Source organism: Natator depressus, chromosome 12 (genome assembly GCF_965152275.1).
Source record: "Natator depressus isolate rNatDep1 chromosome 12, rNatDep2.hap1, whole genome shotgun sequence".
Lineage (NCBI taxonomy): Eukaryota > Metazoa > Chordata > Testudines > Cheloniidae > Natator > Natator depressus.
In genome coordinates this window covers 40,774,555-40,794,677 of record NC_134245.1, presented here as the reverse complement: position 1 = coordinate 40,794,677, position 20,123 = coordinate 40,774,555, and the positions used below count along the sequence as shown (strand labels likewise).

Here is a 20,123-nt window from a genome sequence, read left to right as displayed (position 1 = left end):
CGCGCAGAGCACCTGGCCCCGGGCCTGCCCCGGAGCTCCCAGGGGCTTTGAGCAGCCGTGGCACTGCCCGCCGGGGGAGGCCGCTGGCCCAGCAGCTACGCAGCCGTGGCGACGGGCAACGAAAGGGCTCGGTGCTTGCCACAGACCCGGGTGTCCGAAACGCCGCCACTCGCAGGGGCAGCTGGGGGAAATCTGCCCTCGTCCATCCGCTGCTGCGACAAGGCTCCCAGCCCCGCTGGGGCAGCGCGACGGGCCCTGTGATCACCCCGGGGGCGAGGAGCGTGGGCCGCGGGCTGAGCTGGGGGCTGCGGTGCAGGTGCCCAAGGGAAGGTGTCCTGGCAGGCTCCGCTCTGAGCCAGCATGGCTGCGGATCACCAGAGGGGCTGGGGACAGGGCCGTGCACGCCCCAGCAGCCCTAGGCACCGGGGAATATGGTACCGGTGCTGGGGGGTAGCAACTAGCAGGACTGGGTGTGACGGGACATCTAGGGACCTTGTAGCTCACACAAGTGTTCAGCTGGCTCCAGGCAGAGACAGGGGCTTTGGGCTCACATGGACGGGGTGCTGGGTCCAGACAGGGACCCGGGGCCTTGGGCTCACACGGACGAGGTGCTGGGTCCAGACAGGGACCCGGGGCCTTGGGCTCACACGGACGAGGTGCTGGGTCCAGACAGGGACGCGGGGCCTTGGGCTCACAGGGACGAGGTGCTGGGTCCAGACAGGGACGCGGGGCCTTGGGCTCACAGGGACGAGGTGCTGGGTCCAGGCAGGGACGCGGGGCCTTGGGCTCACACGGACGAGGTGCTGGGTCGAGGCAGGGACGCGGGGCCTTGGGCTCACACGGACGAGGTGCTGGGTCCAGACAGGGACCCGGGGCCTTGGGCTCACACGGACGAGGTGCTGGGTCCAGACAGGGACCCGGGGCCTTGGGCTCACACGGACGAGGTGCTGGGTCCAGACAGGGACCCGGGGCCTTGGGCTCACAGGGACGAGGTGCTGGGTCCAGACAGGGACGCGGGGCCTTGGGCTCACAGGGACGAGGTGCTGGGTCCAGACAGGGACGCGGGGCCTTGGGCTCACAGGGACGAGGTGCTGGGTCCAGGCAGGGACGCGGGGCCTTGGGCTCACACGGACGAGGTGCTGGGTCGAGGCAGGGACGCGGGGCCTTGGGCTCACACGGACGAGGTGCTGGGTCCAGGCAGGGACCCGGGGGCTTTGGGCTCACACAGATGGGGTGCGGGGTCCAGGCAGAAGCCTCGGGGATCCCAGGTTTTAATGTTTGTTCTCAGGTTATTTCGAAGAGGTCAGTATGCAGCTGCCCCAGCCCCAGCAGTGCCCAGTCCTGCAGAACCTGAGCCAAAGGCAGCTCCTCTCCCTGTAGGGAGTTGGAGACACAGGCAGAACCTCTGCACTGACCCAGTTCACTGCAGAGAGATTTTGGTGCATTTTCTGCCAGCCAGTGTGAGGCTTCCCCAGGGAGCCCTGCAGCACCTTGCCTTTCGGGCTGGAGGGCCAGGCTCTGGCTCAGAGGCGTGAGCAAGGGGCATGTAGCATGGCAGGTAGCTGAGCCTGCCCCAGCTGGCTCAGCAGAGAGATCTCCCATAAACCCAGCCGCCCCAGAGCTGATGTCTCCTCCCCACACTGCCCGCAGTCTCAGACGGGCTCCGAAGAGAGCATGGAGAAGAATCCTGTCCGGTCGCTGAGTCCGTGAAAGCAGGGCAGCGAGTCATTCTCTCCCGACCCTGGTCTGGTCTCCACCTGTGCTGGAAGCCTGGGCCCCTGGGTCACGCCCAAGCAGGAGGGAGGAATCAGACATGCCACAAGCCCCCACCACATCACTTTCCAATCCAAGGCCCCATTGTTTTTAAGGGAGGTTCCAGGGACCAGTGGAGCTGGATGGAGCTTTAGCCCAGTGCCCATGATGCTGGCCCCTCCCTGGCTCACCCCGTGCAGCTGACGTAGAGGGACTGGGCTTGGGGCGAAGAGGCATGCAGGGCTTCGCCAGCTTTCCCCACATCTCAGAGAGGTGTCACGGGGGCCTCCCTGCCCCTTCACCAGCCCAGGAACCCCACCTCCTCCTGTGCCCACCCATTGCCGCCAGGTGGCAACTACAGCCACTGCCTAAGTGGAGGTGTCTGTTAAGGAAGTGGTCGATGGGTTTGTTCAGTGCCAGGCCCTCAAAAATCACCAGTCAGCCCCCCCACAACAGGAGATATTCTCCTGAACTGAAGCCTTTGACAAAGACTGAACCTGGCTCTGGTTCTTGGCCTTCTCGCATTTCCAGCTTTTCTTCACCACCCCGACGGCCACAGCCCTCCTTTTAAAACGCACAAAGCTGAGAGTCTCCTGTAGGCACATGGCTCCAGGAGCGGGGCTTCAAGAGAGGAGCTGCCAAGGAGGCAGTAGCCCATGCAGCTGCCAGCTCCCTACAGCCCAGCAGCAACCGCCCTCAGCTCTCAGACAGGTCTTCGCACCTGCTGGTCCCAAAGTGCTCAGCAGGTGGCCACTGGAAAGCTGCACCTTCCCGCCCGCAGAGTGCTGACCTGCTCCCAGGCAGGGCGGGAGAACACAGGCCTTGCAGGTCTGACCTGGCTCAGCCTGTCCGACAGATCAGCGCGAGTGCGGTCTGCATCCCCTGACTGCACAGTACCCATCCGCCCAGAGGTGTCAGGTACCAGGCTGCATGGACAGCTCGAGGGGAAGGAGGGGCTGGATCCTACTTTGCATTTCCCAGGGCACTGTCCAGGTCAATTCCCTTCCCTCCCCTCTGCAACTGAAAACAAACCCATTTCCTCCGATTTCCCTTCCTCGGGCACAGACACTGCAGGGCACTCGCTTGGTCTGGGCTACGCTCTCCAGCATGGTACCAGGGGCCAGCTTCCCCGGGGAGAGCAAGACAGCATGCTCTGCCGTGCCCCTCCCTCTGCCCAGGAGACAGGGACCACGCAAGTTGACTTTACAGGTCGTGACATTGACAGAGGTCCTTTATAGCCAGCTCAGGGGGCCCTGCCACCACAAGGTTGGCCCACACTTTAGGTATTGTTAAAAACAACATCAAACATATCCCACCCGCGCCAGGCACCGCAGCGGGGGCTCATGGGGGAGGTTTTGTAAATAATTCCCCCGGAAAGGTATTTGAAACCCAGCCCTGCAGCACAGTGCTAACGCCGGAGAGCCCCCAGTGAAATGGGAGTGAAGAGCAGTGCAGAGCAACACGCAGCACGGTCAAATGCAGGGAGGGAACCTGAGAGCGGACTCCCAGTCCCTGCGTTTCATCTCTCGCCGAGGAGCCAGTCCCATGGGCATGGAGAGGGGCTGTTGTTTGGAATAAGGTCTCTGCATTTTGAGCAGCGAGTCCCCTCAGTCTGAGCTCTGCACCTGGCAGGCCGGTTGAACTCTCTGGGATGTACCTGGGCCAGAGCCACCCCGATGCCAGTGCCTCCTCACTGCGACGTGCCAGTGGTTTCATTGGCAGCTGTCCCGTTAAACATGAACGGAAGGCAGAGCAAATGGATTCTTCACAGGTGGGGAGCTTTTCCTGCCCTGCCTTTGGGTTCTGTACAAGTTTGGTTTTGGTTTTAAAAGCGACTCCCTGCATGAGTTCCTGGCATGCTCGTCACTGAGAGAAGCTGCCACCCGTAGCTGTGCCGGCCCTGAGCAATGCTGCAGTCTACACAGGCAGGGAGCCCTCACTGTGACTTTCTGATTTCTTGCAGATTCCACGTGGCCTCATTCATAGCCAAGGCAGACAGGCCAGAACACATGCTGGCAGGCCCCAAGTCACACAGGCTGGGGCAGGAGCTTCTGGAGGACTAGCAAATTCTAAGCACATCCTACAGTGTGTTAAATGCTCTCAGCAAACCGGGAGGCAGAAGGGGACGAGAGACGAGGCCGTGAGACGCAGGAATCCGGCCTCTCCTGGCACTGCGCGCTGGCATAGACAAGCAGGTGCGAGTCGGCTTGGAAGTCGTGCTGGGGGCACTCAACCCTGCTGGCCTGTTGTCCTGCTAAGGCAGGACCACGAGCTTCTTTTCTAGCGTTTGGGGGGGAAACAAGACCCTCCTCATGATGTCATCGAGCTCCTCCAAGGCCAGCTGAGCGTGAAGCACAGTGACCTCATCCCGGTCAGAAGCCACCACCGACTTCAGCAGGCGGTAGAGATCCCGCAGCACATCCCTGAGAACCTGGGGAGAGATGGACAGTCAGCACCTCCAAGAGGCTCATTATCTGCCTTCACATTAGGAACAGCCAGCCATAAGCCACCAGTGTGTCCCATTGGGGCAGGGACCTGTCGCCTTCTGTCCAGCACCCCAGGCTCAGCCAAGTCACAGGACACTACAGCAAATCACAGCAGTAGGATCACTTGGACAAATCCCTGCCCCTCTGTGCCTCAGTTTCCCCACCTGTCAGAGAGGGACTATGATACAGCCTCTCCTCTGTAAACACTGAGAGCTACAACCGAAAGTGCTCACTCCCCACAGCAGATGCTGAGCCACTGGGTTTTCCCTAAAACAGGCCGGTGGTGGCTTTTCTCCCCAGGGCAGGTTTCTAGCTCCTCGGCTCGGGAACTGAAGCATGTACAGATTAGCCACGTAGTCTGGCTGTGCACGCCCACCCCTTACTAACCCACTTGCCATGTGACCCGCTGCTCCGTAGGAGCATTGGCTGCCCCCACAGGTCAGAGCTGCATGCACAATCCAGTCTGGCTGACGGGGGAGAGAACCAGAGAAGGGTGTGAGCACGTGTGGCGTTCATGGGGAAGGGATGCACAGAACCAGGCTTTTACAGCTTTGGAGCAGGAGGTTCTAGATCTCTGGAATTTGGGCAAAGGCCTTTCTGGACGTGCATATGGGTCAGAAAATCCCATCTCCTAATGGCAGGGGTAGATGAAGTCCAGAGATGCCTGAAAACACAAAGTCCTTCCCTGCCCTGGTAGTGAGCTCGCTAACACCCTGGCGTCCATTCTCATCCTGGAAAGGGCCCTGGGGCAGGGGCTGCCCCCCGGGGTGGGCTGACACACCAGCAGTGGGCTCGGCTGACGCCCAGGGACACCTTCCTGCAGTGCTGTGTGATGCGCAGCTCCATATCTACAGTGGCACCATCCCGCAGGGAGCAGGGCAGGCTCTGGCCTGACACACCAAGTTTGGGGGGGCTCAGGGCTGGGGCAGAGGGTTGGGGTACTTGATGGGGTCAGGGCTCTGGGCTGGAGCAGAGGGGTTTGGGGTGAGGAAGGGACTCTGGGTCTGGGGGGTGGTGGCTAGGACAGGGGATTGGGACACGGGATTCCCTCGGGCAGCTCCCGGGCAGCCGCACAGCGGGGGGGCTAAGGCAGGCTTCCTGCCTGTCCTGGCACCGTGGATTGAGCTGCGCCCTGGAAGCGGCCAGCAGCAGGTCCGGCTCCTAGGCGGAAGCGTGCAAGTGGCTCCAGGCAGCTCTCGCCTGCAGGCACCGCCCCCCAGCCTGGCCAATGGGAGTGCAGAGCCAGTGCTCAGGGCAGGGGCAGTGCGTGGAGCCCCATGGCCCCCCTGCCTAGGAGCAGGACCTTCTGCTGGCCATTTCCAGGGTGCAGCATGGTGTCAGAACAGGGAGGGACTAGCCTGCCTTAGCCGGGCAGGGACCGCCAATGGGACTTGTAATGGCCTGGTTGGCAGTGCTGACCAGAGCCGCCGCGAGCCAGTGCCTTCCATTCCATGACCCAGTGCTGGGTCACGACCCACAGTTTGAAAACCACTGCCCTGAATGATCCCCCTCCCCTTCTTGGCTTTTGCACCCTTTGGTTATCCAAAGGCTTTGTCCCCTGCACCCCCTCGTCCTCACTGTGTTACCCGACGGCACAGCAATGGGTGGGAGAGAACTCGTCAATGGCATCCACTTCTAGCAGGAGCCAAGCAAGGGCAAAGTGTAGTGCAATCCCAGCCTGTCTCTGGGAATTCCCAAGAGCCAGAGAACTATTTCCTTTAACAAGGGAAAGGTGGCCAAACAAATTCTGCTGCTGGGAACACCAAACAACTGGCAAGGAGAGTGGGAAAAGTCCTTGCCCCTGAATAAAAGGGCCATTCCTCAGTCACTGCATTTACATGAATGCCCCCATGGCAATGCCTACGGCTTTCCGAGATGTAGCACTGACATGTTTTACACCCGTGACACAGGAAACTGTCCACAGGGCTCCTGTGCCAAGTTCCCCTTTCCTCAGTCTTACTCCTGAGCAGGGGAATTCCACACCCCCTGGCAGGGGAATCCAGCAATCAGCAGGAGAGGCCATAGAGAGAGAGACAAGGCTGGATGCCTTCCTTGGAGTGAGAGGCTCACAAGCCCATGACCACCTGCAACCTATCAAAACCTCTCCCTCTGGCTGTATTCCTGTAGGTCACCTGCAACTGGCACAGCACTGCCCAGCCTGGGTCCCCCGGCCACATGGGGCCAGGCATGAGGGGAGCAGACTTTCTGCACAGCCAGCTGAGAACGTGCTACCGGAAGGGTTAGTTTTACACACAGCCCAGGGCACTGCCATTTCCAGCACAAATGACATGGACCTTCCACCAGCGCCACCTCCCCTTGCTGTGAAGAGGGATGGGCAGGCAGGCCTGATACGGAGGCAGAGTCCCTCATGTTCACAAGCTGAGGGAAGAAGGTGTCCCATGGGGAAGGGAAGAAGCAGGCAAGTCCTTGGGTTCTCACCAGAGCCATTGTCGTTCATCCAGAGGCTCGAAGGAGCCAGATACTTTGAATGGCCCGGCCTGGACCTCCCTTCCCCAGTGCCTGGTGTTTCAGCTGTTGGCTCTGAAGCTCAGAGGGAGGGCGTGCCTCTTCCGTGCAAAGGGAAATGGGTGCCAACAAAATGTACCAAAAAGGGGAGACTCCAGGTACCTGCAGCTGCTGTCAGCCCTGCCCAGCAGAGGTGCTGCGAAGGAAGTGAGGGGCAGCTGGAAAGGACATGCACAGCCAGAGGGTGGGTTGGGAAAGGGGATTTTACCAGTCAGGCTCACTAGTGTGCAAGTCCTTGGGCCTTCTCCACTTTGCTCTGCATCCAAGCCTTGAATTCAGTGTTTGTGGTGTTTCTGTGGGACCACAAGGCTGCTAGTCTTCCCAGTGCAACACGTGGAGCGCCGGAGCATGAAGCCCAAGTGGCTGCTGTTATCGCCAGTCCTGAGCAGCAGAGCTCGGAGCCACTCTCATTCCTCCCCAGGAATATGGCTGCCCACGGATAAGCTGCCAGCATGGCACAGCCAGGAACAGCTTTGCTGAACCCAGGCCATTGCTGGCCCTAACTCTCTCCCCCCATTATGAAGATCCAGTGTGGTGTGAATGGAACACTGGCCCAGTTATCAACAGGTGAGTCCAACCAGGGGTCCCCAGGGCGCCCTGCCACTGAAGGGGGAGGAAGCTATTGTGTCGACAGGGCTTCTCTGGGATGCGATAGATTAGAACTCAGTTCATGCCTTATCAAACTGACCCACCCAGGTGACAGGGCATCTAATCTTCATCCTGAGGATCCCCTCCCCGTCGCACACCTGACCTCTCCCTCGGCCGTGCATGCGGCGGGCACTTCCACAACTGCACCACTAATCCAAAGAGCAGCTGGCATCACATGCCTGCATGAGCGCCACCTACTGCTCTTTGGGGGGAAGTTCACCTACTGCACTTTTAATGCCAGACTCGCTCCACTCCCCTTCGCAGCAATAACCGCACATCCTGCACCTGCTGAGCACCGAACGCAGGATTTTTTTTGGGGGGGGGGGGCTTTCTACATGTGTGTGTTTTGGAGGAAAGTGGGAAAGGGGAGGCCCCAGGAAATTTGCCTATATTGGGATTCTTGAAACAGCAGCTAGGCCTCAGCAGAAACCCCTCAAAACCATAACCAATGCAACACCGCACCTAGCATGCACATTGTCAAACCTCCTATCCCTCCCCAGCACATGCCCAAGGCACTAACTCCATTTCACAGATGGGGAAACAGACAGAGGTCCCAAAGCAAGTCAGGGACACAACAGGGATTAGAACTCAGGAGTTCCTGACTCCCAATCCTGTGCTCAGTCCACTAGGCCACATGCCTCCTGAATTCAGCAGGCTACCTCAGTAATTTGTACACCAGCCACCACCTGAAGTTAGTCATTCAGCTGCACTGGGATGGTAGCAAAACTCTTCCACCTTAACCAGCAGCTTGTTCAGGTACAGCAACTTCACTGGAATCCTCCTCCTGGTAAACTGCCATATAATAAATTTTATATAGCATGTTGCTCACACAGGAATAAAACCTCACAAGCAGCCAAACAACAGGGAAGAAATGAAAGGCTGCAAGACTGACAAGCACTCCCCCACAGAGAAATTGACACACCTGGCTACACTGACACTGGGACAGATAACCAGGACTGGACAAATCCACTTTCCCATGGCAAGTGAGAAGCATTCACTGGAATGTGACTGGGCACAGGTAGGGGTGTGTATGTGAAACTTCAATTTCTTTATAAATTAATATTCCATTGCAAAAGTTGCTAACTCTAACCCTTGGGGGGGGGGGAAGGGGAGGGAAAAACCTTGGAAATATGAACTGAATGTAAAGCAATGCAGTGTCAACTTCCTGAGACTGCAGACAGCTCCAGTGCCTCTGCTGCAGATCACAGCTTTCCCATACGGTGGCAGAGGAGATTAACTCCACCCTGGTCAGCTTCATGGCTTCTATCCAGAATTCTGTCCCTAGCAGTGCAAATAAGAATGTCAGTTTCACTCTGCTGCGGGAGAAAACTACATATGGGCACAGCAGAGGCAGGCGCTAGTACGATTCACTCTCCCTGAGTGGAGGCTCAGGGAGGGGGAGAGCTATAGAAATCTGTCCCCGCTTGCAGACACTCTTGAGGGGGTGGAGGGACAAAGAGCAGCTCCTTTTCCCTGTAAGCAGCTAGCAAGAGGAGAAATTATCAGACACCTACTAGGTAGAGGTGGATACAGACAAACCTGCAACAGGAACGCAAGTAAGCATCCCAGTCAGCACCCAGCTCTCCAGCTTCCAGGTTCCAGAGAGAAGCATATTAACCACACACAGCCGAAGCACACTGGAAAACTGCCTATGAGTGACAGGAAGTGGTAAAGCAAATGTAGCTGCTGTAATAGAGCTGAGATTGTGATGCTCTCAATCTCTGGTCAATGGTATCAGCCACAGGAAACCTGCCCCAGCTGCTGAGAGCCCCAGAAGAGACGTTTCAGAGTAGCAGCCGTGTTAGTCTGTATCCGCAAAAAGAAAAGGAGGACTTGTGGCACCTTAGAGCCTAACAAATTTATTTGAGCATAAGCTTTCGTGAGCTACAGCTCACTTCATCGAATGCATCTGATGAAGTGAGCTATAGCTCATGAAAGCTTATGCTCAAATAAATTTGTTAGGCTCTAAGGTGCCACAAGTCCTCCTTTTCTTTTTCCAGGAGAGAAGGTGTTCCATTCCCAGCAAGAACTGTGACAATACTCAATGCTCTGAGCCTGGAGCAGAGTGAGCGCCAGCCCCAGGAGGGCAGCTTGCTGATGGCACACGCTGTCTGTTGGAGGTGGGGGAAGCAGAAAGGTTAGAGGCAGACAGTTAGCGGGGGAGGAGCACCAACAGGCAGTGCCCAGGATGGGGGGGTGTGTTCATTTGTTTTCTGCCTATCAAGGACCTTGATGACTGTTTTTGAAAGTTTGCTAAGGAATAAAATTAACCTGGATGTGAGTCATCCTCATATAAATGTTCTTTTCATTTGTGCACTACAGTGAGCCTCTGTCTACATGTGGAGCACTTACTGGGGGAATAGCTCTGCAGAGGAAACAGTCTGGATCAGCCGCTAGCCGCTAGCCCTGCAGCCAGTGTCAACACACACTCAAAAAGGTGTTAAAACAACTTGTGGGTGGGGGAGACATAAGACAACAAAAGGCAGGAAGCTGCAGGGCAGCTCTCAGCCTGTTCAGGGACCACAGGGAGGTGAAGCTAGGACAGTAGCACAGTCTGAACTCAGAAGTCCTGGCTTTAAGTATTATGGCCTCTCCAGTGAGCACAGCATGTGCGGGGTGTGACAAGGGGCCAGCCCAGCCTCTTGTGGGGGCTGCCCTGCACTTGGTTTGGATTGCTTTCCCCAGGGGTTGGTTCTCCGGGTGTAAGCTACAGTGACCTGCATTGTAAAAAGAATCTGCAGTGAGACAACCAGGTAGGAAGCTGCTGCTTGGAAAGGCAGAGCCCCTCCAAGCCCCAGCAGCAGCAGCCAAGGCGCAGGCTCTGCAGCCAGGCCTCAGATCCAGTCACCTGTTGCCAGAGTGCTCTTGGCAGCCATGAGCACGCTTCGCTGATATTAAGGAGCCGTCGTGGTTTAGACCCACTGCGGGGCTGGACCTTGGCGTAAGAGCTGTTGCCACCATTGCACGTTGTCCAGCGTGCTGATGTAAGAGAACAACATGCAGCTTCCCAGATGGGATCTGCTCTTTGCCACCAAAACATTCAGCTCTGACGAGGGATTTCTAGTGAACTCAAGAAATCCAGAGAGACACTTCCCAGATTTTACATATTACCGCATCAGCATTTACAGGGAAGCCTTTACAGTGACACGCTGTTCGATACCCACCCAACCACCACAGCGCCCACGTCTGGGGTGCTCCGACTGCCCCACAAAGGGCTGCACTGACAACGTGCCTGGAGTACCAGCACTGCACCCAACTGGCATGCTATCAGGGTGGTATCGGCTGTCACGCTCTTGAATACAGAAGTGCAGCTGGTGGAAACTACAGATCCCCATGTGCCAGAAGCTGGGACTGGACAACGGGGATGGATCACTCAAAACTGCCGTGTTCTGTAGATTCCCCCTGAAGCCTCAGGCACTAGACAGGATAACGGGCTAGATGGACCGTTGGTCTGCCCCAGTATGGTGGTTCGTATGTTCTTAATACTCTATTTTGCCTTGTGGAGGCCAGAAGGGCCAGCTCTCAGCACAATAAGGGAGCTGCACTGTAAAACTCTTGGCTGTGCATATTGGCCATGCGTCACCTCTGCCCAGGCCAGTTCTGTTGTATAACAAGCCTACTGTCACTCATAGGGGGCTAGCTCACTCAGCAGGACCGAGTCATTTCTGGCAGCACAACTCCCAAACCCCGCTGTATTGCACTTCGTTAGCAGGTCCCTCTCACACTGACCCCGTGAGCCCTCCCTACAGGGTCCCACATGCAGGTGGCACAGAGCAGCTTGGCACTACCCAGCAGGATTTTATGGCTAGAAATCCACTGTGAGGGAAGAATCCAAGGGGCCTCAGCAGACAGCAAGGAAGGGCAGCGTAGCCTGAAACCGCATGGCTCTCTGCTGCACACTGAAGTGCCCAAGACGATCGTGTATGTTATTACAGGGGATGGAGCTTGGCTCAGACCAGCTCCTGACTTCACAGAAGCACAGTTCAAAGGGGATAAACTAGCTGAAAGTTCAGCAACACCAGTGAAGAACCAATCCTGCTCTGACATCTTTGGTGGAGTGGCTGGGTCATTCCACACACAGGCTTTACAAATGTGTGATAAAGAGCTGGGCTTTCATCCAGGGACAGACCAAAGGAGAGGCAGTCACCACAGTCTCTCCCATGGGTGAGGGCTCACTGGCGCTTTGCAGACTCCCCAGCTGGCTGGGATCTCCCACTGCACGCAGCCTGCTGCAATAGAGATCCCTGCACAGAGCAGCAAGCCTCAGCTCAGGAGGCAGTGGAGGGATCTGGGGAGCTCATGTGGACAGCAAGTGCTGCCCATTCTGTGCAGTGTCTCCCCTTCTCCAGGTGCTGGGCCTGCTCCTGACCCCAGCCGGACGCTGTAGCTTTGGTGGCTTTGCTCTCTCCCACTCTCTGCAAACACATGGAAGATCGGGAAAAGGAACAGAGCAGCCCGGGGCTAGCAGGATGGCCTGGGTGCTCTCGTATGTCAGAACTAGCATGGATTAGACAGTCAGAGATGGGAGTGAAATCTCTGGTCATGGCAGGAAGACAGCCTTTGCTATAGAAATGCAGGGAGGTTGCTCTGGGGAACAGCTGTGCAAGCGAGGAAGCTGGGATCAGTGTTAATGCAGAACATTAACAGTGGGTGCTGGGAAGTAGAGGAAGTCTGTGGCTTTTAGGGTAATTACTGTTCTCTTAATATTTCACTATTCATGCTGGTGACTCCTGAACAGGTCTGGGCATTAGGAGCCACGAAACCAGGACAGAGGGCTCATGATTTCTAGAACTTCTGGGTGTTGCAGAGGGGGCACTCCCTGCTGGGGACTGGCACATGCAGACAATAAGAGGAGACACCGTTGTGCACTAATCTTAGAGCTCGGCCCAGGAGCTAGGCAGGAAACCCTGCAGGGGGAATGAATTCCTACTCACCGTTACACTTTCATTAGCTGTTGCCTAGACATGGAAATTTACCTTGTGAGTTATTAGGCTCCCAAGAGCCACACCTTAGGTTTTACTGCCCACAAAGTCTAGAGGAAATGTTTCTCGTAACCCTTCCCAGTGACTCAACTCCCACAATCAGAGCCTGAACGGCTGCTATCTAGAGATTGCTTCAGAGATACCCAGAGAGTTCAGTAAGTTGCTGTATGAGAGCACATTATGCTCACCAGGCTTGGGATGGGTGCAGCGGGCAGGACCCTTGGGTCTGGAGACACTTGGGAGTTTCCTTGCTATGTGGCAGGAACCAGGTGCGTTGACCGTAGGCTCCAGGGAGAGCATGAGCAGCGTGGTGCCAGGAGTGAGGGTCAGTCTGCCAAGAGGCTGCTCTGGGAGCAGGGATGGAGGCTTACCTCAGTCGCTTCCTCACTGAGCCCACGGAGCAGCATCACCACCACATGGACCGCAGCTCTTCGGACTTCAGCCTCGCCATCTGTCTTAACTACGGCTGTCAAACAGGAGGTCACCTGGCAGGGCAAACCGGGGTGAGAACTCTGTTAGTGTATGCAGTGCCTTTGCCACGTTCCGTCGTCCCCACCGCAGTGTCTCTGGGCGGGGCGGGGCGGGGGTGCATTCAGGAACCCGTCAGCACACCCACACATGATGTGGAAAACATATCAGTGACTGTAACATGCAGATCCACAAAGGCATGGCATACACACAGCAGGGAAAACGCCGCAGCAACAGCCCCCAGGGCCTGCCCACCTGCAGCTCCAGAGCAGGCAGGAGAACTCGGCGCAGAAACAAGCCCATGGAAACCAAGGCAGACCTGGCCCAGCAGGCTAGAGAGCTCCCCATGACATGGGTCTTTACAGACGCTGCAGGCAACGGGGGCTGTGTCAGGAGTGGGAAGACTCCTGACACAGACGTTATGCTGCTCTCCTGCCTTTTCTGCCAGCTGAGGTAGGGGGCTGCTCATTCAGCATTCCCTGCTGGTGCGGGGTAAGGTGCCACAAGTACTCCTTTTCTTTTTTCTTTTTACGAATACAGACTAACACGGCTGTTACTCTGAAACATCCCACTCCCTGTGATTTCAGGGGATGGGACGGGGGAAATCCTCTTGACAATTTCAGAAGACCTCTGGCCTCTCAAGCTGGCTCCCTACATTTTCAAACCCAGGTGCCTAAAGTTAGAATCCTAAATAAAATGACCGAATTCTCAAAGGTGCTGAGCTCCTGAGACTGCCACTGACTTCAGTGAGAGCTGGGTCATTTAGTACCTTTACACAGATCAATTTAGTGGCCTAAATGTGGATTTGGGCACCTAACTTTAGGCTTCCAGATTTGATTAATTGCGCAGATGCCACTAGGCTCCCCGCGGATTGGGAGAGGCTTTGCTCTGTGTGTTGTCAGGGCAACGGGAGCTGCAAAGCTGAGCTGGGACCCAGGAAAGCTGCGGAGACTGTGCGACGAGAAAGCTATTGTATAACAAAGGATTCTAAGCGTGGCCAGGTCACGTACTCCCACTCCTTAGAAGGTCTGAGAAGGAATGCTACTTGCCTAGGTGTTTATAAGGTACCTCATGGCCTCTGAATTGCTCAGTGGCACAAGACTGGTTTTGGTTCATATATTCCCTTGTTTGGGCATTGGCATCCATGATGTCTGCATTTCTCGGGGCCACTGGATGGTGCTGCGATTCTCTCCCCCAGGAGGCAGGCACTCTCTCAGCAGTGCCAGATGTTGTGGGTCGTAGGGAGACACTGGGTATTTTATTATTTAAAATCCCCTTTCGGATACTGCAGGTGATTTTTATGACCCAGAACAGGTACTGAAGAGTCTGTCATACAGACTGACCAATCCAAAGTGTGTCTCACTGTTATAAAGTAGGTGAAATGGGGGCACAAATTGCTTGAGTGAGACTTCCTGGAACAGCTACATCTAAAAACCTGTGAGGAAAACCTTTTGCCCAAAAGGAAAGTGTCTCATGCAGAGAACATGGGCAGCCCTGGATCACTCCTTTAGTGAGCAAGCGAATCTCCACCTTGAGGAGAGAGACTTCACTTGCACAGGGATTCAGCTATGCAGACTGCGTGTTTCTCTGCTATTCAGCAGGCAGGCAGAGTTTAAAGAGTCTAATTAGATAATCAGCAACAGCAGGGAGAGTTTGCAGAGCTAGCATGTTCCTGAAATAGCTGACATGCGGTGCATTGGCATCTTGTCAAACGCTATCACTACCAGATTGATGCGTGAGCAGAGGCAGGAGGGAAATATTCATTACATCCTTCTGTCTTGCGGAAAGGCGTGCTCTGCCAGCTGCTTGCGGACACTCTGCTTTGGCATTGCTGCTGACCACACAGCTTCTGACCACGCCAGTGCGTCGGCTTGCCTCTGATGCTAGCCGATCCCCCAGAAACGTACGGGCTAAGAAGGGTTTCCCAGAGCAGCCTCTGAACAAGTGGTGGGGAACCAGTCTCAGCAGTTCACGGGCACAGGTAGACCAGCAGAGAGCTGAACAGCAAAGTCCTACTAGTCACATCCCAGCCTGTGACCCGGTGTGTCTCCATGGCCCTGCCTAGATGGGCTCTTTTCTTGAGTCGTGCCTGGGAGCATGACCTGCCTTCCTCCTCACATGTGCTGCCATAGTTCCTGGGAGATTCTAAGCCACCTGCCTCCAGCTTTGGGGCCGAGACAGACCCAAATTCCCAACATCCAGCGCACACTGCACTTGTGCCTAAAGCTGTTCTCTTCCAGTAGATCCCAGCTTTGCAAAGCACTACCTGACATTAACAGACATGCTCCACTTTCTGTGACTGGTTGGTGCATTTCCAGACAGAATGGAAAAAGCATGAGAGTATCAGCAATTTGTTCAAGGACAGTGCATCTCACAGAGGAGCTGGCTGCTGCAATGCCTGCTCAACTCGGCTGGACTCCCGCCTTCCGCAGAGCCAGAAGGGGTTTACACGGCAGCCACAGAGGGGCTGCACCAGATCTGTCCACATACTTATTCATGCCAGAGACTAAGGGCTCAGGGAAGAATGGAGCTGGAGTCAGGGCTTAAAGTGATCTGGAAGCACCCACAACAGACCTGCACTAGTTTCACACAATTGTAGGGATCCGACAGCTTGCTTCAGGCACATTCATAGTGCCCACTCACTCATCAGTGAGTGGGTCACCTTCGGGGGGCGGGGTGGGGGGCTGCGACCCTGCAGGACTCAGCCCTAGGGCAATCTCCGGATGGAGCTCCTCAGTCTTCTCTTTCTGCCAATACACAAGCCCTTCAATCCTTGGACCAGCTTAAACACAAAGCTACTGGAGATCTACCTGAGCAGTAACAAGATCCCCCCTAGCTTTCCAGCCCAGTGACTATCTGCCCCAGTGATTCTTCTGAGGTTGGCAGGGAGATGGGAGCCCGCTGCCTAGCACTGTGTGGGAAGGCACAGCCCAGGTTTAAGCCAACACGACGTTCATATGGGACCACACAGCTCACAGGATGTATTACTACAGAAACACTGGAAAAGCAGCTTCTTCGGGCACTGTGGGAATGCCCCGGCCCGCAGGCTAAACTTGGCATCTCCACACTGCTTCCAGCCCTTATGCTTACATCCAGAATTCAAGCAGGCTGGGACTAACCCAGCCAATCCCCAGGAAGAGCCGGTGCTGGGAAGCAACTCACAAGCAGAGGGGATTGCAGAGAGCCTCCCGTTGCTGCTGCAGCAGTTCTCCCTTCCCTGAAGCACTTCCACCTGCCATAGGGTCTGAAAAGGGATCAGACCAACTGGGCACAGAACAGAGGTGACCTGTTTGTCCTCTGGCATGTGCTCACACTTCTGCCTGCCTCCTAGTGAGCACCTGCCTCAGCCCTATCCTTCTGCTCACTCAGCGGGGATGGTGCTGATCTCAGCATGCCTAATATGTAGATAGCTTTTAAACTCATTAATAGTCTGCTCATTCAAAGGAGCATTACCGCAGGCCCCATCTCTGCTCTGTAAACCCGGCGCTGCACTGACACGTCTCTGCGGAAACCTACAGCAGCACGCCACTGACCCGTGTGTGGCTGACGGGCCCTGATAGGTGGGCTCTCTTTTATCAGCATTTCCATAGCACTTGTTGCCATAGTACCGGAGCTCACAAGCGACAATGATACGGCCTCTCCCTGCTCCTGGGGGGTGCTTATAAATCACATTCATTTCTGTCAGCCCAACACAATGCCTTAGGAGAAGAGGCCCTGAAGACTGCAGTGCACTATTCCAGGCACCTCAGCTTCTGATTAGGAAGCACAGATAAAGTTGTATCAGCACCTGGCACAGGCCATGAGGAGGAGAGATTCCTAGTTCTCAGCACCCTGGGGAGACTAGAGCTCAGTATCATCCCAGACACAGGCCACCAGACTAGGAGTGTCCCTACTTTGCACTGGATGGCGCAGACGCAGGTACCCTGGCCTTTAATATGGAGATGCTGGATGCAAAGAATGTGTGTGAAGAGGAGGAGAGGCTGGAGCATGGCATGGTCTTGATGGGCAACACTTCCATTTCAGCAAAGGCACCAGGGAGCTTCGCTTTTATGCAAATGAGGTTGATCCCTGGGATCCCGGCAGGTTGCCAGGCCCACCCTCACTATCTACTGATGGGCCACACCTCTCTGTGCAGGGCATGGCGTCACTGGGCCGCAAACACACCTGAGCCCTGTGGTCAGAGAGGGCACCGCACAGACACCGCTGAGCAGGCAACAGAACTGCTACAAGCTGCACTCAATGTCGTCATCTATTGTCCACGGCGCCAGTTACGGGGCTCTAAGCTGCAGGAACATTGCTCTGTTATTTATATCCCCACAGTACCTAGGGGCCCAGTCATGGAGAAAGAACCCCTGGTGATAGGCCCTGTACAAACACACAGTCCCTGCCCCAAAGAACTTACAGTCTCTAGTGTAGCAGTTCCCAACCTGGGGCAGGGGAAAGGAGTATACAGCTGTCTGGTCACATGGTGCTGGCTCTTCTCCTCCAACATAATAAAGACTAGCAGCTGGATATAGCGAGAAACACACTAGGAAAATATTTAATGTTATTTTCATAACATTACGTTATTAATCTACTAAATTAAACAGTACGTGATTAATCCAGTTGCCACCGAGGTGTGAGAGCACAACTGGAAGGGAAGTGAGGGCTGGTGACTGCAAATGGGAAGGGAAGGGAAGAGACAGCTTCCCGGATCCTCGTGTGCAAAGAGTGCTAACGTGGAATGACATTTGCCAGTTCACTACTTGATCTATGTGTGAAAGTGCTCTTCACACATGCCTATTGAGAGGCCATTTTTGGCTGGTTTGCTCCTAAACAATTAAAGCCCTGGACCATGCACACACCTGGGCTGCATATGTCTTCCACAAAAAGGAGTGATGTGTGGGAAGGGAACAACTCTGGGAATGGCCTGTTTGCAGACACACTGGCTGTGCAAGCTCAGAGTCTTCTGGGCCTCAGCAGTGTTCAGGGCTGAGTGAGTGACACGGTGTTCCTGGGTTTAGTGCCAGAGTAGCAGGTTCACTGCCTCCCACACACCAAACAGTTACAATCAGCCAGGGAAAAACGAGAAACTCACCTCTGGCCCTGAAAAAAATTCAAGGGAGAACAGCAGCTGGGGGAACTCCACCTTTGTTGTGCCTCTGATATAAACGCACCTTGCCTAAAGCCTTTCCTCAAAGTGCTCAGACTGCAGCACCCCCGCCACTAGGATAAAACTGGCACAGAACTCTCCTCTTTTGCAGCAATGAAAAGCATAATGAGATGCTATTAACTGGGACGAGGTGCCTGTAGCAGGTACAAAATATGCTTTAAGATCTTGTACCACAGTGAAATTATTATAGGCAGGGCTAGTAGCCTGACGCTTCCCATTATAAGACCCTGTTTTCAGTTGCCAAACTTTAACTATTTGGGCTGAAATTTTCCGTGCCAAGGATCTGCCTCAGACTAATTAAAGTACCAACAAAAATTGTTCAACTGATTCAGAGAACAAGAAGAGGGAAAAATACATTGTTCTGCCCATGTTTAAAATATTCTTTCCGTTGTTTAACTGAGAAGCTATAGGGCCTCCACGTCTGACAGCAAGGGCTTGAAATGTGGCACGGATGGTGGCCTCCCCCAGTGTCAGAGCTATGCATGTTACTGCTCCTGTGAAAACTGCCCAGATTTGGTAAAGTGATAGGCCACTGGAAATGCTCAGTTTGCACATGCTCTGAAGGGACCAACAGGTAAATTCTCTGAAGATTCTGTCTGCACTGAGCACGCTCCAGGCCAGGGCCACAGACGCTGAACGGGACTTTCCCTGTTCTTGTTCCCAGCTGGCCGGGAGCACTGTGGTGCTGGGTACCGGAACTGACAGGGAGACTCTCTCCTGTGATCCACCTGCCAGCACCCCAGCAGGCTGGAGGAGGAAGCTGCCTAACTTGAATGCAAAGGGGACAAGAGCTGAACATGTGAAAGGGGCAGCAGAGGGGGCAAAGTGCTGGGGGCAAGACTGGGAACTGGGGAGTGGGAAAACAGGTGAGCGGAAGACAGATTAGACAAGGAATCTAGGGGCAGGGATGACTAGGACTAGCTAGGTATGGAGTTGCGGGGGAATGGGGGACTGAGGTGAAGAGTCAAGGAAGAGTGACTGGGAGCTGTGGGGGAGACACTGGGAACCAGGAGAGGGGGAAAGGGGTAGCGAGGAGACTGAAATTAGACAAGATGTCAGGGGTAGGAGACTGGGATGAGGAGCTAAGGGAGAGAGACTGGGAGCTGGGACTCAGATGGCGAGCTGTATTCTGTATCAGAACAGGACTTGACTAGCATGCAGTAAATAAGACCTGGAGTCACACACCAAACAATGAAGATAAAACCAAATAACGAATAGCTGCTCATTCAGCAGGCACCGTCCATCCTGTGCACTGAATGAGGGAGGGGTCCTGAGGGAGGGGTAGCTCAGTGATTTGAGCACTGGCCTGCTAAACCCAGGGTTGTGAGTTCAAACCTTGAGGGGGCCACTTAGGGATCTGGGGCAAAAATTGGGGATTGGTCCTGCTTCGAGCAGGGGGTTGGACTAGATGACCTCCTGAGGTCCCTTCCAACCCTGATATTCTATGAAACAACAGCATGGGAGCACTTAATTAAAGACTATGTTATAATGCACACACACAAGGGGACCAAATCAAGGTTATAGGCAACCCTAATTCTGGCATTTCTTAACCTGAGTGCTTGACTCTGCAACCTTTACATTCTTTTGCGTGTTGTGACAGACCCAGACCAGCGGGGTACAGGAGTCTGGTAGAATGCAAATATACTGGCCACTGGATGAACAGTTTTCTGTTCCTTGAGGGACCAGAGCATGGGCTGTGCTAGAGCAATCAGGAACCTGCTAGAACCAATTAAGACAGACAAGCTAACTAAGACACCTGGAGCCAATTAAGAACATACTAGAATCAATTATGGCAGGCAGGCTAATCAGGACACCTGGTTTAAAAAGGACCTCCCATCAGTTAGTGGAGGGCGTGCAAGGAGCGAGAAGGCATGCTGCTGGAGGGCTGAGGAGTACAAGCGTGATCAGGAGGAAGATCCTGAGGTGAGGATAAAGAAGGTGCTGGGGGGAGGCCATGGGGAAGTAGCCCAGGGAGTTGTAGCTGTAGCTATCACGCAGCTGATACAGGAGACATTGTAGACAGCTGCTATCCACAGGGCCCTGGGCTGGAATCCGGTGTAGAGGGCAGGCCCGGGTTCCCCCCATCCCCTCAACTCCTGATTGGACACA

General features: G+C 55.1%; 1 protein-coding gene across 2 annotated transcripts in view; it reads right to left on the bottom strand.

The window, feature by feature from the left end:
* Positions 1–2,994: 2,994 nt before the first annotated feature.
* The window catches only part of TANGO6 (transport and golgi organization 6 homolog), an 87,726-nt gene continuing 70,597 nt past the window's right edge, over positions 2,995–20,123 (bottom strand). For both annotated transcript variants that reach the window (XM_074969224.1, XM_074969223.1), the window contains exons 17-18: positions 12,766–12,879; positions 2,995–4,183 (exon numbers count right to left, since the gene is read on the bottom strand). In XM_074969224.1, coding sequence (XP_074825325.1) covers positions 4,007–4,183; positions 12,766–12,879 — 291 coding nt within the window. In that variant the 3' untranslated portion in view covers positions 2,995–4,006. The remainder of the gene's footprint in view (positions 4,184–12,765; positions 12,880–20,123) is intronic.